Source organism: Anas acuta, chromosome 3 (genome assembly GCF_963932015.1).
Source record: "Anas acuta chromosome 3, bAnaAcu1.1, whole genome shotgun sequence".
Lineage (NCBI taxonomy): Eukaryota > Metazoa > Chordata > Aves > Anseriformes > Anatidae > Anas > Anas acuta.
Window position 1 is genome coordinate 427,713 of NC_088981.1, and position 16,094 is coordinate 443,806.

At 43.1% G+C, this 16,094-nt stretch overlaps 1 protein-coding gene across 3 annotated transcripts in view; it reads right to left on the reverse strand.

The window, feature by feature from the left end:
• Positions 1 to 16,094, reverse strand: part of RIN2 (Ras and Rab interactor 2) — an 87,706-nt gene that overhangs the window by 7,264 nt on the left and 64,348 nt on the right. For all 3 annotated transcript variants that reach the window (XM_068675143.1, XM_068675142.1, XM_068675144.1), the window contains 3 exons: positions 15,491 to 15,582; positions 11,387 to 12,517; positions 1,919 to 2,224 (listed from right to left, as the gene is read on the reverse strand). In XM_068675143.1, the coding sequence (XP_068531244.1) occupies positions 1,919 to 2,224; positions 11,387 to 12,517; positions 15,491 to 15,582 (1,529 nt within the window). The remainder of the gene's footprint in view (positions 1 to 1,918; positions 2,225 to 11,386; positions 12,518 to 15,490; positions 15,583 to 16,094) is intronic.

Genomic DNA, 16,094 nt, shown 5'->3' on the forward strand with positions numbered 1-16,094 from the left:
ACAGAGACAGACAATGTATTTTTACCAGTTTTGTCATCTGAAAGCAAAGCATTGTTTTGCTGCCTTTTCTGACCAACAAGTTTATATTGCTCTACAGCCTTCTGTTCTCAACATGTGGCAAAGAGAATGTAATCTCTCATCTTGAGGACTTTAGTGTTAGGTCAGAAGTTGGACTAGGTGATCTTGGAGGTCTCTTCCAAGCTAGATGATTCCGTGATTCTGTGATCTGGCACTCAATGGACAGGAGACTCAAACTAGCTTGAACCCTTATTTCCAATGGGCACAAATCTGGTGATGCATGCCTTGAAGCATGTGAAGGAATGTAAAGACTGGATTCACCTTGGAATCAGTTCAACTGGTCAACTCCCAAAAGGCTAATCCTGAAATCCAGACTGGCTTCCACTCCACTTCTATCACAGGCTAATAGAAGATGAATAGACATTTTCTTTTTCAATGTAGGGGACACCTACTTTCTGGAAAGATGCAGTCACAAATACCAGTTTGAATTTCAATCTCAGGAGAGAGGCCTGAATATAAAAGCCTTTTAGACATCACATGAAAACTGAGTTCCTTTTCTTGACCTATCACAGTTAAAAATTCTAGTGTGCAAAGCCTCATAAATCATCCCCAACCAGCTGGTGAAGCACCAGCAGCAAAAGCAGCACATGGCTAAAGCACAGATGGCTACCTACATCTGTTTGTGCATTTATCTATCACATTTATTGCGTTTAAACTTTGTTTAGAAAATTAGTATATGGGACAAATTAGTAAAATTAGTATATGGGGACAAATCCCTGAATCTGGATAAACTATGTTAACTGCAAAACTGGTGTGATGACCACTTCAAGCCAACAAGAGCAGGAGCCACCTTAATATTTGGTGAAACTCCAGATGACTGAAGGGCTGATCTAAAGTTATGCCACCTGAAGCACAGACTCCAAATATTACACCATTCACTGTATGGGAGCACATGGTGAAGCAGACACTCAATGCCATCTTCACGAGCTTCACAGGACAAAACAAGACAACCCAAGAACATGTGCCACACCTAGCTTAAGCCCCTCAAGTATAGGCATTAACCAGCAGCAGCCTCTTAATAGTTCTACATGTTGGAATGTTGGAAACACCTTACTCAATATGGTAACGGCAAAGCAAAATGAAGTCTACAGCACTTCAGGCCAAGAATCCTATATCCATTTTAAAATGCAGGTATTTGCACAGAATATAAGCAGGAGCTTGGACCTAAAGGCCACAAAAAGTGCTTGTGGGTCTTTAATGACCACAAGCCTTCACTATTCATCTCAAAAGAAAGCAGGCACCTTAATCAGCACCAGACCCAGCTACAGACTCGATGACTCAGTGCTCACTTAGAAAGCAGAGTACCTACCATCTGCAACAGTTTATAATTGCTTAGGAAAAAAATCTCCCTGTGCCACCAGCACTGGCCATCTGAACTCATGACCTACCAGAGCAGAGGGTCAGAGGGTAATTGGATCAGAGGGTAATTTTGACCACCTATTAACACAGAACCCTTGTAGCTGTTTTATTGAATACACACCACTGAATGACTATACTGAAATACTGAGCGTACCCTTAATTATACTGTCCAGAAAAATACTCAGTTATACTCAGTGGAGAATTCAAGGCTCACATCACAGCCTCACAGTTTCAGAAGCCTACAGTGAAGCAAATATGTTTTCACATTGAATTTGTAGATTTGCTGCCAGACACATCAGAGGTACCAGGAAAGAAGGAAAGAAGAAGAACCCCTCTGAAAAGAGCAAGGAGGTGTGCTATGAGAATTCCAGGAGGAGAGACATATCTGCAAAATCAGGTGGTCTAATTCCCTGCATCAAAAGACAATCCCCAGTTCCAGGTTTGGAAGCTCATTGAGTGTGAACCACAAGAAACACCATACCTGAGTTATTCTCCATAACAGTGTAAATCAATTTGCAAACTCTCAGCAGCAGCATGACTTTCTTTTCAGGCGAATACATTTTCTGCATGGTCATGAACTTGACTTTAATCTTTTCAACATCCACAAAGTCTGGTGTTGGAACAAACACGCCCAGCTCCTGAGGATTCCTCTGGCGCACCAGCTGCAGGTTTTCCTTTAGCTGTTTCCAAGAACCATCTGCAGTATGAAACTCTTTTAACATCGCTTCAATGTGGCCTTTCAATGGCTTCAGAATGCACTTATGCATGGCCTTCTCCAAGACAACATCTGCAACAAGAAACACAAGCCCAGCTGATTTTCTCCTCTAGAGCAGAGTGAGTGTTAATACAACCATTTCCAAAAGAGACGCTGTGGAAAAAAAAATGCTGAGGTCAATTTATTACACAGGCTGAGTTTCCAGATGTTTGTTGACAAGAAAACAAGAATGCAGAGCACAATCTGTATTTCATTTTTATTTATGGCAATCTGGTAAAATGCAAAACAAACCAACCACCACCAGCCAATGACAAATAAACCCACAGACTGGGGTTTACAGACTGACAAAGAAGAGCTGTGGCTCCAGTTCACTTTTTTCTTTTGTTGGCCAGAAGTCTGAGTTTTATTTTACTTTGGAGCTTAGTCTAACTTCCAAACTTAAAACACAAACTTAAAACAAAACCATAACTTCTATCTGTTTTGGCAAGAAGCCTCATCCTTTTTGCATTGTTTCCATCAAACTATAACTCAAGGTCTCCTAAAAACTTCGCTCAGCTTTGTTAAGATCTTTATGAACTTGAACAGATCATGGGTCTTAAACTATAAATGAAAACCAAGCTGTGTTTGTCCCGTTTCAGGTTTCATCATACAAGATTACATACAGCTTTGTCATCAACTTTGAAGTTCTTTGTTTAGCAATAGTGTGCACGTGGTACAGTAAACACTCTTTATTTTTAAATTCTTGTTCTACTCAAGTTTAACATTCATAACTCTACTTTCAAAGTTATGACCACATCAATAGCAAAAGGTCTTTGCTAAACATTTTCCCTGCAAAGCTTCACTTTATAAGCTAATTTCCTCTCCCACTAAGTATCCCTATAGCATCATAGCTCACTTTAATTATTTGCTTACATTCATTATTTGTACCATACGCAACTCCCACAAGCATGAAAGGAACTGCGGACCTTTCAGCCTGGCCACTGCCCCAACACACCCTGGTAACGGAGCAGGACAGAAACCCAGGGTAGGCAGATGTACTTGGGGAACACAGGGACCAGCAGTGGGAAGGGGAGAGGCCAGGCATCACTGTTCCATCAAATGTTTACATACAAGCTTGCAGTGGACATTCCTGATATTAGTGGTGACTTGTTAAGTTTCATCAACCTCGTGCCCTTTCCAGGGTCCTTTAATTTCAGACTAAATCCTTTGCTTCTTCCTATGTGTTTCTCATAGACTGCAATCTGTTCCTTCTCTCCCCTAATTTTTTCCTTACTTTTAGAAATTGCAGACTATTTCAACTGCTCAAGACTTGTTATTTCCAACAAGCAGTTACTTCTGTTTTCTTCGCCTTATTCTCTCAGACATTTATTTTATCCTTGTTCAGCCATTTTCCTTTTTGGGTTTTCATGTCATACCTCGCTTTTCCACACCTACTCCTCTTATGGTGCCTTTGCTCTATCCATAGCCTTTATTCTGTGTTTATCTGGCATGCAATTCCCAAATTTCCAACTCTACTGCAAGCTCCCATCTCCCTTTCCCCAATTCCACTGGGACTCTTGTAGCTTTTTGTTGCTACTTTCCAGGATTCCCTACAGTCACCAGTAAAGGTATGACCAGTCTGACAGATGATCGCAACGGACCATCACACCGTGAAGAGCAGACCCAGCTTCCCATCCAAACAGCACCACCACCAATTGTACTGCAACAAGCGTCAACGTTTCAAATGGCTCATCCTTATCTGCTGTAGTTGGTAGAGCCACGCAGCCACGCCAAACCTAGACAGTAAGCCCAGCGAAGCAGAAATATCACTCTCCCATGCAGTGACCAAAACCACCTCTCCCTCCATCACCAAAATTGTCCTCAGGGCCCATGGGGAAGAAATATTTTTCCACCAGGAAAAACACACTAATCTTACCTACAGGTATGCTAGCTGACTACATTTCTCTAGACTATAGACAGCTCCCTATTAGCTTCAGTGATAATGCATTTTCTGGCTGTTCTGTTTATTTTGTTTTTACTGCCCCTCCACAATTTATTGAATAGCAAAAACACTAACCGCTTTGCTTGTAAGCGGAACACCTCTGCAGTCTGCATTCCAACTGCCTGGTCTCATTTAAGTCAAAATAAAGCAGTCAGTGCTGTCAAACATAATAGATAGAGAACTCTTTATCCCCATGAAATTCAGCTGCCATAGGCTTTCACCCAGTTCTGCACACAGAAAGTGTCTTCATCTTGATGACTTTGGTCACCACCACATTTGGTCACAGGAGACTCAAGAAACTGTAGAATTCAGTGTGAAGAGTTGGTCTGATAGCAAGGGAGCACCTACCCTGGGGTATGAGACCCACACGCTTCTGTGACCAATCCCTACAGGCTCTAGCCTGGGGCTCATACAGCTGCTGCCTGCATTATCAGTACGGAGTGAGCTCCTTCTGCTGCCCATCTCCAGAAGCTGAAGGGGCTGGATGCTGCTGGTAGGCTTTGTAGGAAAATTCCTGGGTGGGGGCCAGGCTTGTTGCTATCTGTTGGCAAGAAGTGGAAGCCTCAGGTCTTCTGCCCTCAGCAGGTTAGTGCCACTCCTGCAGCTTCCAGTACAGATCAATCATGTATTTTTACAGCACTGCAAGATGAGGAGGTGGCAGTTCTTTAATACCTGCAGTTCATCACAGGCTACAAAAGCAGTGTCTAGAAACCACTTCAAATTTACCCAGTCTACATTCCACAGTTCCTCAGGGAACTCAAACTGATTTGCAGCAACCCAGAGGAAGAGAGCAGATAGTTCATGTAGCTGTGCTCAAAGCTCTGCACAAGGCAGTGTGCAGCAGCTCCCTTCCTTGCTAAATAAAAGATGGAAAAGCATCCCAGTACTTGATAAGGGATCACTGCTCAAGGCTCTTCTTGAGGGTATCTGTGCTGTTACCAAATTGAATAAATAAAATCAGGACTGGCTATCTAGTAAAGCATCTTTCAGTACTGTTCAGCATCTGTATTACAGCTAATAGGAGATAAATGAAGTAAATGACAAAGCTGAGATTCCAAAGAGATGCTAACACTGTCTCAGCTTGGTAACAATAGAGGAAAGACTGAGATTTAAGGTAGCAGGTTTGCATACAAGTAGCCAGTAAATAAGGAAGTAAGACATGACAATGTATCCATGTTTTTTACTTTGTTGTTGGTATTTGTAGTAGTTATTTTTTTATATATATTTTCAAGACAAAACAAACAAAAAATCCCTTTTCTTCTCCCTTATGCATTTCTGGCACAAGTGGAAGAACCACAGAGTTCTGCCCTCAAGTTAAAAAGTAGCAAACTCTAGCAAGTTGACGAGGCCAAAAGCATAGCAAGATTCATAAAGATTGGAGTGTTTTATTTTTTCCCCCCATGGTCAATAATATCCATATCTATCCTAGTTAATATTAAAACTATTAATAGTTTTATTAATAGCCCAACCCCAGCCCCAGCAGGGCGCCCAGCATGTCCAGGCGGCTCCTGAAGGTCTCCAGGGAGGATACCCCCACTGCCTCCAGGCATCCTGTGCCAGGGCTGTGGCACCTGCCCAGCACAGAAGTGTTCCTGGTGTTTGAGGGGCACCTCCTGCATTCCAGTTTGTGCCTGCTGCCTCTCGTGCTGTCTCCAGGCACCACTGAGAAGAGCCTGGATCTGTACCTCCCTTCAGGTATTTATAAGGCATGGATGGGATGATCCCCTAACCTCTTCTCCAGGCTGTGCAGCCCCCAGCCCTTTGGCCTCTCTGGCAGGAGAGGTGCTCCTGGCCTTCACTCACCGCGGTGGCCCTGCGCTGGGCTCTTTCCAGGTCATGTGTGTGTCTCTCTTGACCTTGGGGGTGCACAACTGGACACAGTACGTCAAGTAGTAAGTAATTCATTAATAAGAACATTCAAATAATAACCTGTACTATTATTAAAGCCCAGAAGGACAGCATTCCTTGTGATCTGGGTCTTAGACCGATATTCACCATCACTGGACACCTACAACCATGTTTGGGATCAGACCATCCAACTGTTTCCCCTTTCATCTAAACTGCTGTTACTGGCCCTTTCAAAGAAAGCGGCTCCTGGATGTGATCCCACAAAATGATTCCTTGCCAGCAGCAGCTTTCACTGTTTTATTTCCAATGGCCATAATAAGTATAGGAGAGTCTCCCAGACAAATTAACATCTACAGGTTGAGGATTGAGGACCGATCCTTTCAGTTAACAGCTCTGCATATTTCTCAGACTCAAAGCAGCAACACAACCTGCTCCTTACTACAGCAAAAGCAAACTGTTTTTAAATATCAAATAAGCCCAGGGTGTTCAATATTTCAAAAAAAATAAACAGACAAAAGAAAAAAAAAAAACACAAAAGAATATAAATTGAGTTAGGCACCATTTAGTGATCCTGAAATGGTACTTATAATTAGCCTCTAGCCTCAAAATGGAAACTGGAAATGCTTCGATAAATGAATTGCAAAGCCAGCCAGCTAGCTAGTTTCATTGTGACTTGTGGAAACACATCTGTATCCTGTGCTGACATGCTTTTTTTTTTTTTCACTGCAAACCACACAAATCTGAATCTAGAAAGAACAACATATTAGTCATAGTAAATGTCCTTATGCACCCTCTTTACAACCCTCATTGCCTGGAATTGTACTTGCTCAACTCTTCCAGGATGTCACCTTAATACCTTCTCTAAACTGTAAATTCACAGTCTTCTCTGTTCCCTGTTAACAGATAGCATTGCTCCACTGAGATTACCTGTCAGTTTGCAGTCCCCAGATTTACACACAAACCCTGTTTATCACCAATAATGGCCAAACCATTCTTTGGTAATAGGGCTCAGTGGGGAGACAGAACAAGCCTGGGATCCATCACAAAAAGGGACCATTCTGCACAAGCAACATCGCTTGGGAGGCTGAAAGCAAAAGTTTGCTTTGTTACACCACAGGCATGCAAATGCAGGACATTTGACTATACCACATTTGCTTTGTTTTAGATTTTCACTAGTACCTTGTGTGTAGGTAGGCTGACACTAATATCAACCTACAGTTTATGTCAGGATGGCCAGATGTCTCGTTCCTGGTGGATGCCGATAAGTGACCATGGAAGAAACACCTCCAAAATAAACCTCCCCTCATTTTGCTTACATAAAGCACAGCAGTGAGTCACAGACATTGGTTTTAGGCTCGTTTTGCTTCAATCAAACAAGCCATGGGTTATTTAAAACTCACCCCATGGCTGCATGGTGTGTGTTCTCTTCAAAAAGTAGTAATAAAGGAGCAGAGGAATAAGACACAAAGCAAATCAAATGGATGGTCAGGAAAGAGAACTGAACCCACTGTCTCTGCCCAGTGCTTTTACCACTGCTTCCTTCTTGCCTGACAGGGGGGGGTCAGGCACTAATGAAAGGAGAAGCACAGGGGAACAGTGGTCGGCCCCAGCTAAACACTAAAAGGTACAAGGATGAACAACTGGGGGGGGGAGTACAAAACAAAACAAATGCTTAAGCACCTAGAAAGTAACCCAGTGCTAAAAAAACAACCAACATGAGTTTTTTCAAGAAGAAATAATGGCATACAATTCCAATTCCTTTAGGATAATTAGCTCAAAGAAGAAGGGAGCAGTTGGTGAGCTGTATCTTGACCTTTTTAAGACCCTCAACCCTATTCCATACAACCTTCCTATAAGCAAACACGGTCTATAACAAATAAGGTCTAGCTGTAATTATTATAAGGTGGGTATGTGAATGGGTACAAAAAATACTGTACTTGCTAAGAGCCCAATTACCAACAGTTGACTGTCACACACACACACACACAAAAAAAAGAAAATTAGTATGAACTATGGTTCTCAGCAAGAAGAATGCAAAGGCAAAAGCACAAAATGAAATGTGATCAAGCAGGATGCAGTGTCGCCGAAGACAAACTGTATGTCACTGTCCTTTTCCTGAAGCAACCATTTTGAACCATTTTGACAGCAGGCTTTTAAGAAAATACACCCTCCAGTAAGATTTGCTAGCAGCAGGGTCATGCTTGAATGCCAGGAAGCAGTCCTGCTGCCATGCTCAGAACAGGCACTGCCTGACTGTGCAGAGGCCTGCCAGCTGGAGCTGCAGAGGTCAGGCAAACCCACACAGGGACCTGGGAGGCAGGACAAACAAAGCGAGCTTTTCAGTCCAAAAATGTGAATACTGAGGTGCCATATGACCACGTCCTAGACATAAAAAGCTGCTGCGGTGGGGACTACTGATTGCTTGCCTGCCCAGCAACAGGGGAGGAGGTGGTACGGGGTGTGGGGGGGTAAACTGGTCAAGTAATCCACTGACTTTTCACAGCAGAAGGGAAACTCTTCTAGGCCTAGGAACAGTGAACAGGCTTTCCCAGGAGCCTCAAGACTCCTGGTCTGCATGTAGAGGCTTTCAAGCACTGCTCAGAGCTGCCACCACCAGAGTAGTGGGCCCACGTTCTGGAGCGCCTGCCATCTCCTCCTGTCTGTCAGAGCCCTCCCCAGCCTGCTGCAACACGCAGTGTCAGAAAATTATGCCTTAGAAATATACAAAGAAGCAATAGGCACCATTCTTTTCCCAGTTAACACTTCCTTGCCAAACCATTTAAACCTGACATTTCCTGGACTAGGCCCAGATTCAGGCATTGAGACTTGAGCTGCTCAGCTGTCCGGTGCTGTTTGTGACACCTGATGACGGTGAGAGCCCACGTGATGCCCTTCTGCTCACGGCCAGGAAAGGAGGACACCAACACCAGCTCCCAAACATCTGCTACTTAAGCAGCTGTGGCCTGACAGGATCTCCTCTGACCAGCCCAGGTCTTTATGCTGGGGACATATATTCAGATGTTGACAACTTAAAATAAGTAAGTTGTTTTGCACTGTCTCAAACAATAAAAAGCCAACAGTCTTAATTCAGTCCCAGCGCTAAGAATCCTACTGTTCCAGGAAGGGTTAAGAGCCTTCAGTGCTAAGATTAAGGGGCACCTGTCGGAAACCATTAGAGAGGCTGATACACATTCTCCTGATGACTTGGCAGAAGTTAAGTAGTTAGATAAGCTCCCTGACTGTGAAACTTAGATCTCCCTACAGCATCTCTTGTCTGCAAGAGTCTGGAACTCAGTGAAGAAGCAGCTCTGCAGTAAAAGCTATGCCATCAGAAAGACCATTAAACAGACACAGAAATCCCAAACACCAGGGGCTTCACTAAGCCTGAGGGTCTGCTGCTCCAGCAGGAACTGAAATTCAGGAGACATGGGGATAAAGCCAAGTCCAGGTGCCCCAGAGCAGGCAACTGGTAGGAGCAGTCCTGCAGGCTGGAAAGGGATGCAAGGAATGGCAGTCACCAGGCCTGACCAGAGCCTCCAAGCTCTAACATCTACTACCACCACAGGACAGTACATAGAAAAAGCATTTTCCCAGCACTGCAAATGCAGCCAGAGGCCGATGCATTGAAGCAACACCTGCAGCACAAAAGCGTAGGCTGACAAGAAAGGATAAGTGACTACTTACAAAGTTAAAATCTGCGCTGCAATTCTGTACTGAAATAGTCAAGAAAATAGCTGGATAACAGGCAGGGCTACATTTTAAGAGTTCTCTGTTAGGGATGACTAAATCTTGCTGTCGCATAGTTATCTGCTGAGATCAGCAACATCTGACACTCCTGATCACTGTGGCTGCTTCCAGGCTCAAGCAATAGGCAGCAAGCAGACAATTCAAAAGCAACTTCATTTGTTTAAACTACCCTGCTTTATACATTAACTGCACTTAATCACATGATCAGAGCCAGACTTTCTGTCCTTGAAGAAAACTAATGTAATTATGTTTCATAACTTCAGCTACTCCAAACTACTGAAATGTTTAAAAGCAGATATAACTTTGCCAATCTTCAGAGACCCACAGTCTGATTTAACCACACCCTTACAACAAAAAGTACAAGTCAAATCAAGTTTTGACCAAACTACTAGTAAATACAGTTCTGTACTCCCATGACAAATAGCCAGTATTCTGCAGAAATCCAGGGAAAGAGCACCCCCCCACACACTGTTATGTTTGCCTTTTTCTTCCACATAACATACACTTATATTCTTTAATAATCTAGCAAGAACATTACAGTTCTTCAAAAGAGTCTGTCTGGAGGACACTCAGTGTGTATTTGCTTTAGGCATGCTTATTACTTTTCCTTGACTTTGCATAAATGAAGTTGAGGTTACATGAGAATACTTCCTCTCAGTCAAGGACAGACAGAAATGTCAACATAAAAACACCCTCTGCTCCCAGAGAAAGAGGTATCCTGCCAGTTTTGCACTGGGTGAACTGTTGGGACACTGGGTTATAGCAGAAAAACAAGCAAATTTGGACTAAGTGAGCTCACAAGGAAAGTATTTTGCCTTGAGGGATGTTTACCTCCTTAAAATGGCTTACAGGCTCTTTTACAAATACTGCTTAACTCAACAAGACAGGGAGACAGTGAGATTTTATGCAGCAACAACGATTTCACTTTAGTGGATATGCAAGTCTCTCCCTGTTGATAAAGCATGTATTCAAGCCTATAGCTCATCTGCAACCATTTATAAACACATACATGCAACAGAGAGGTATAGAAATCCTGAGATTGGCAACCCCCCCCCCCTCTCTTTTTTTTATCTAACTTTTTAGTTGGCTTCAACTGTGAGGACAGTGCATCTTTGCTAGGGGTGAATGAGACTGTTGGGATGAATTAAATTTATTTTCAAAGTAAATTGCTACAAAATGCCTCTCTGCTCTTAACCATCACTAGTTTCTAATAAATTCTTGCATGGCTACAATGCATACTTAACATATAGTTAAAATTGCCATAGTTTTGGTCCAAGGCATCTAGAAATGTATGAACCCAACTGAGAAAAAAAAAATACATGCACCAGCAAATAAGGGATTTTGTATCATTAACAGTACTGCAGATTTAAAAAAAAAATCATGGGTAAAAAGTTCAACAACTACTGTTGTTATTTTAAGAATTTTTTTTATTTTTTATAAATAACTTTGTAGCATAGTTCTGAGTTGCTATGCTGTGTGGCTTTTTTCCACCTTCTCCCCCCCCCCCCCCCCCCAAAAAAAAAAAAATCAAATACTCACCAGCTTGAATTCTGCTAGCAAAGTCAACATCACTTTCCCAGACCAGCACAAAACCCATCACTATAAACATAGATTATACATTTTTACCTTCCCCCAAAATACAGCACAATGTTCCTTACCTATTTGGTCCTCTGGAATCAGTGATTCGATTGGAGGATCAAGTTCAGAGCTTTGGGACAAATAATTCTTGACTTGGGTCATGAACTGCCGAATCGTTTGCAGCATATCGGTGCTCGAAACGTGGCACTCCTTATTTTCCTGAAGAAAGCTGATATAGTCTTGCACTAGGCACCCAAAATAAGTGCGTTTATCTTGGGACATCTCTGCAATCTTCTTAATCATCCTCTTTTCGGGGGTCATGAAGGAACTGAAAACTCCACTAACTTTCCGTAGCTGAGATTTCACAATCTTGGGGAGAACAAACGAACTGTTTCTTTTCTTCTTGGGCTTCAGCGGAGGTGCCATGCTCTCTTGGTCGCTTTCCCCCTCAAAATCCTCCAGGCTGCTGTTAGTGTCACCCTCATAGCCAAACAACGGCATGCTCCGATCGAAGTCCAGCGAGTCTGACGAGGAGGTGGAAATGCTCATGTCGCTCAGCCTCTGTCTGCCTCCATTCCGGGGTGTGTATGACTCAGAGCTGGTAGCTACACTCTTCTTGGAGACTGCTAGAGCCGGCTCAGGCGGGGTTTCGCCCGGAACACCAGCAGCTTCAGGGACAGGCACAGAGCTGCAGACAGGTCGAATTACTGCTGCGGTCTTTGGGCTACCTTCCACCTCCACACAAACAGCCTGCTTCTTTAGCCGGGGAGGCGGAATAGGGGCTGGTTTATTCTGCAGCAAATCCAAGTCTCTCTCTTTCTTATGGTTGACTGTTTCTGGCATGCTTGCCTGCTTTATAGTCCTGGAAAGCTGTGGACTCGTGAGGATACTATTAATAGAAGGAGGTGGTGGCCGGGGTGGGGGAGAGCGAGGCCTCTCAGTGCCATTCAAGTCCTGAGATCTCAGGCTCTGCCTTTTCAGGCTTCCACTGACATCCTGGCTGTGCACTTTTAAGAAGAGTGGATTAATGAAACACAGCGCTCCGTTGGTCTGGCTGCACTCCAACTCTGAAGGCGTTCTGGTTCGTATAGAATGCACTCCATTTATAAGGCAGAGCTGACGTGAGCCTTTGCAAGCACTGTCTAAAGGCACAGGCCTACGGGGAGGTGAAGGATCCGGGGGGTTGCTGTTAGCCGGAGAGCTCCAGAAGTCTAAAAATCATCATTGTGTTAAGGTCAGAATGCAAAAAAAGCATGCAGAGGACTTTCAAAACATTCAGCTCAACACAAACAGCTTCAAGTAATAAGAAATTCAGACAAGCTTTTATCAAGTCAAGAAAAAAACATCCTAGTGAGCCTCTAGAAGCACTACCAGACAAAACTGTATGCTATACTCCTGGTGCTGCTCTTGCTCATTTAAATATTTCATGACCAATGCATAGCTTCAAATCAGACCAGAGAATTAGGCTTAAAATAAGCTGAGCATCACAGAAAGGAACAGAGACTAACACAGCAATCCTTAGCAATTTGAGGCTAAAATGAGTATAAACCAATTACTAGCATCTCAATCAGGAGGAATAAGCCTAGGTTCTCAGCTGGTATTAATTCACTCCATTAAATAGGACAGAATTATGCTGATCTACACCAGCTGACAACCACTTACAACAACAACAGAAATTTTCCATTTTGTTTCCTCTTAAAGTGAGCAAACAAAACTACAAATGAAAAGACAGCTTGCTTTTTGCTGCATTGGGTGCAACATAGTCTTTAGCTATGCAGAACAAATGCTGGTGTCTCCTTATGAGTGCTGGCCTGCAGCCCTGTGTTTGCAATGGTGACAGTTTGTCTGAGGTTTTAGATACTGAGCAGCACAGAAATAGACCGAATGTGCCATCACAGAACAGCACAGGGTGGAAAACCTGTGCTAAACCAGTAAGTTTCAGCTGCTGCCTCTTGTCCCAGCAGAGCATCAGCATATTTGTGAAACTGAGTCAACAGTAAAGCCCATCAGTTCATGAAACTAAAAAGACTGAAACCAGACAAGCCCTTGAGGACAACAACCACACTGAAACAAGTGAAGAATACCAAAGGCAGACTTTGCTCAAATTTGCCAGTCTTGACACAGCCTCTTTTCCTCTAGTGCCAAGATACCTTACATTGATTGTTGAGCAAAAGTAGGCCCAACTGCATGAATGCCAAATGCTCCTTGGCAGGGTCCATGCCTGACAGGTGGGGTATTGCCTACAGGGCAGAAGACAGGGAACAGCCTCTGGCGATAGGCTGCTGCCAGAGAACATATGTAAGGACAGACATACTTCTCTATGGAGTCATGCAATGACCCTGTTTTTTCCTGCTCCATGACTCCACATCCTGCTTGCAGCATGCCTAGCACATAGGCTCTTACAAAGATGTGCGAGGTAAGCACCACTGCAGGCCAAATAAGAATAGAGACCAAAAGAGGGAACTTTATGCTTAGCATGTGAAATCCAACAGGTTAACAACAGTCTCAAATCTTTTACCACCAGTTCTTCCTCCTGTGCTTTGCTGGGCTCTGTGCTGCTGACCTGCCTTGTACAGTTCTCCTGAGCCTAGAGCATGAAAGAGTGCTGACAGGAACTAAGGCTCTTGTTGTTCAGAGCAGGATGTTTTGTGCCTTCTCGTTGCTTAATTAAAGCTCACGCTTAACAAGAAGGGCCCCTTGAAGTTCTTAGGCATCTTTTGGGTACACAGCATTGCAGGACTGACTTCCTGGAGTGCACCTTTGAACGTGGACATCCAGAACTCCATCAAAATCCCAACTTTGCTGCCCAGCTTTTGCTTACAGAAGCTGTGAGCTTAATCTGGTATATAGTATATAACTTATCCCAAATGCAACCACCACAAAGTTGGAAGCTGATCCATCAGTCTCTCCTCAGCTTTCAAACGCATTATCTTAAAGAAACAACACACAAAACACACAGAGATGGTTCAAGAGCAAGCAAAGCATGGTGCTTTCAAGTACCAAGGACAAAGAGCGTGGTTCATCTGGACAACCATGATGGCCTATGGAGATAATCTTCTATGGAAAAAACTTGCCTAAATGGTCCTTTCAAGGCCTCCAGGGGTCTCAAAGAGACCATCTTCATCACCTTGCATCCCAGTCAGTCCTTTTTCCCTAAACATTTATCTAATAAACAGTTAAACATTACTCTGTATTCCCATGAAAATTCACACTTCCATTTAAATAGCTAACACTGCAGATGAGCAGTGTGGAAGACTTTAGTCTACTCTCTAAAACCAATCCCTGTCAGAGCTACTGCAGCAAAATGAAATGCAAAGCAATGCAATATTTCCCCAGTGTATAGCTTAGCTGCCAAGTCCCACCAAACAGTCCTAGCGAGTCTTGTGTTAACCCTGAGTTACTGAGGATCCATTTTAAAATTAAAGATGACTCAAAAATCTACTGGGACAAAAGACTGCCCTCAGCTAACCCTTCCTTCCTGTAAAAGGAAATGAAGCCATTCAGCACTTTGCAGGAGTTGCTCAATGATTCATCTGGGTTGAGCCTATGGTTCAAATCTTGCCAGGCTTTGTATCTGCTGCAAGCTCAGGATGTATTTCACACTGAGCCTGTATTTGGTTGAAGCAGTCACAGTATTTTCCACCAAACCAATGTGCATGGATACATTCTACAGATGCTATGTATACACCCCCTCCTTTTATTAACATGCTGCTGCTTTAAGCCACACATCAAAATTATCACTATAAGATAAATAATCACATGAACAGAGTTTTATTAATAGTGAATTTCAGTTCCTACACTCTCCTGGCAGCTACAGCTAATTATCAAGCTAGTGCCTGCTCTATGAGCCTGCAGCCAACATTTGCCCTCCAAGGACAAGATGCATCAAAATTTTGCCTGGGCATGTGAGACTTGCTTTACATCAGTCTGAGGGCTGCACAGAAGGAAGGAAGGAAACAGTACTAAGAGGGAAAAGAATATCACCGAAGACACAGAAGGAAGGAAAACCACCAAGGTAACTGTTTGGCAAGTACATGGTTTGGCCTTCCCAGTAAGAGAAGCTTGCTCTTCCAAATGAAATTTGGATCATCGATGACCAATACAAGCTATTTACTGATACAGCCTATTTCTTCAAGCTTACAGCAATGCTGCAGGGAATGACATCTGTGTAGATAAATACTTACTCAATCCAAGCTGAGCAATCTCTTCAAGTTCAATTTCTGTCTTTGCTGCAGCAATAGCATGAGGCAACTTCAGGGTGAATGGAAGGACATCCCTGTTGTGGAAGAGAAAAATAACAATTTTCAAAACAATATCCAAAGTTTTAAAAGCCTTTGTTTTCAACACAGCCTATGGCTAAGCTCTGATTCCTGCTTTCTTCTTGAGCTATGGCTGGTAATAAGAGCCTTAAACACACAATAAAAACGTTACCAGCCCCAGGGTTCCTTTACATTGGAAAGCAGCGTGAAATACAAATGAGTTTCAAGTCCCCGGGACTCTCGTGGGGCTCATTTCCACTGCTCCACCCTATATTTTCTCCCATTACAGCATTTTTTTTTTTACACGCGCACCAGTGCGATGCAAATTGTCATCTGCCTTTAACTCTTCAACTAAGCTTCTTATCTTCTGAATACACTTGTAATTGTTCTTAACGTTGAATTCCATTTTCTCAGAATAAAAAAATTAAATGAGTACTCTGGCAGCTACCCTAAGCATTTCTCAACTAGGATGTATTAATCCTATTCTGTCCTAGGCTGAAAACACACCTCGTTTGAACAAGTCTTAATA